Raw genomic sequence first — 992 nt, 5'->3', positions numbered from 1 at the left:
AAGAGTGATGAGCAGAAATATCATTTCAGAGACTGACTGACAACTCACTGCTTGCTGAATAAATTCATGTCAGGATCAACTGTTCCGCATAATGTTAAGAGATAAAATGACAAAGCAAAGGGTGGGAAGATCACTCACCACTTTGAGCTCTGGTACTGATCGACTCAATGTCCATTCCTGACTGTTAACGAAGGAATCTGGAAAGAAACAGACAGAAAACTTTAGTAAGTGATGATGTCTTTCATTTCAACCAACACTATACATTGCTTCTACACGTATAACAATCCTTATGGCCATCGACTTGAAATATTATTGACGAAATCATCAACGATAATCAGAAAATCATGAAAAAACAGATGCAGGTTGAATTAAGTTTTATTTTTCTTAAGAATATTTTTTAAATGTAAAGAAATGGCTTATCAAACTGACAAATAAATGCTACATTTATATTCAAATGAATAATTTAGATTTAATTCTTGTTTTTAAATGACAGATGTCATTGTTTGTCAATTTGAAAAAACTTTTTTTCTGAATACATACACTGACAACGGAGTGTCCCTTAAAAGTAAATTGAAGGAATCAATTGTGTAAAAATATAAACAAAAAATAACTTTTCAAATAGACAAATATATCATACTTAAATTTAATGATTGTTTTTAAAACAAATAGATGGATAAAAATCAAATATTGTTTTTTTTAAATGGATGGATAAACATAGCTAATGTTGCCTTTAAAAATTATTTAGTTATTTATTATTTAAATAAGTCAATTTATTTCTCAATTTCTTTTATTTATTCAATAATTTTTGAATGCATACATTGATAATTGGACTGCCACTTAAAAATAAATGGAAGAAATCAGTTTTCCTGGTCCTCATAACACACAGCCTTCAAAAACAGTCCCTACTGTAAATGAAAATTATGTCATTCCCTCATGCAGAAGATCACAGGCTTAAAGGAACACTCCACTATTTTTGAAAATAGGCTAATTTT

General features: G+C 28.9%; 1 protein-coding gene across 1 annotated transcript in view; it reads right to left on the bottom strand.

Annotated features, from left to right (window-relative positions):
• Positions 1-992, bottom strand: part of LOC107555304 (arf-GAP with GTPase, ANK repeat and PH domain-containing protein 3-like) — a 99263-nt gene that overhangs the window by 91610 nt on the left and 6661 nt on the right. Inside the window, exon 2 of the mRNA XM_016238066.1 lies at positions 139-197. Within this exon, the coding sequence (XP_016093552.1) occupies positions 139-197 (59 nt within the window). The remainder of the gene's footprint in view (positions 1-138; positions 198-992) is intronic.

Source organism: Sinocyclocheilus grahami, unplaced genomic scaffold (genome assembly GCF_001515645.1).
Source record: "Sinocyclocheilus grahami isolate Dianchi unplaced genomic scaffold, SAMN03320097.WGS_v1.1 scaffold19.1, whole genome shotgun sequence".
Taxonomy (NCBI): Eukaryota; Metazoa; Chordata; class Actinopteri; order Cypriniformes; family Cyprinidae; genus Sinocyclocheilus; species Sinocyclocheilus grahami.
This window is presented reverse-complemented; position numbering and strand designations above follow the sequence as displayed.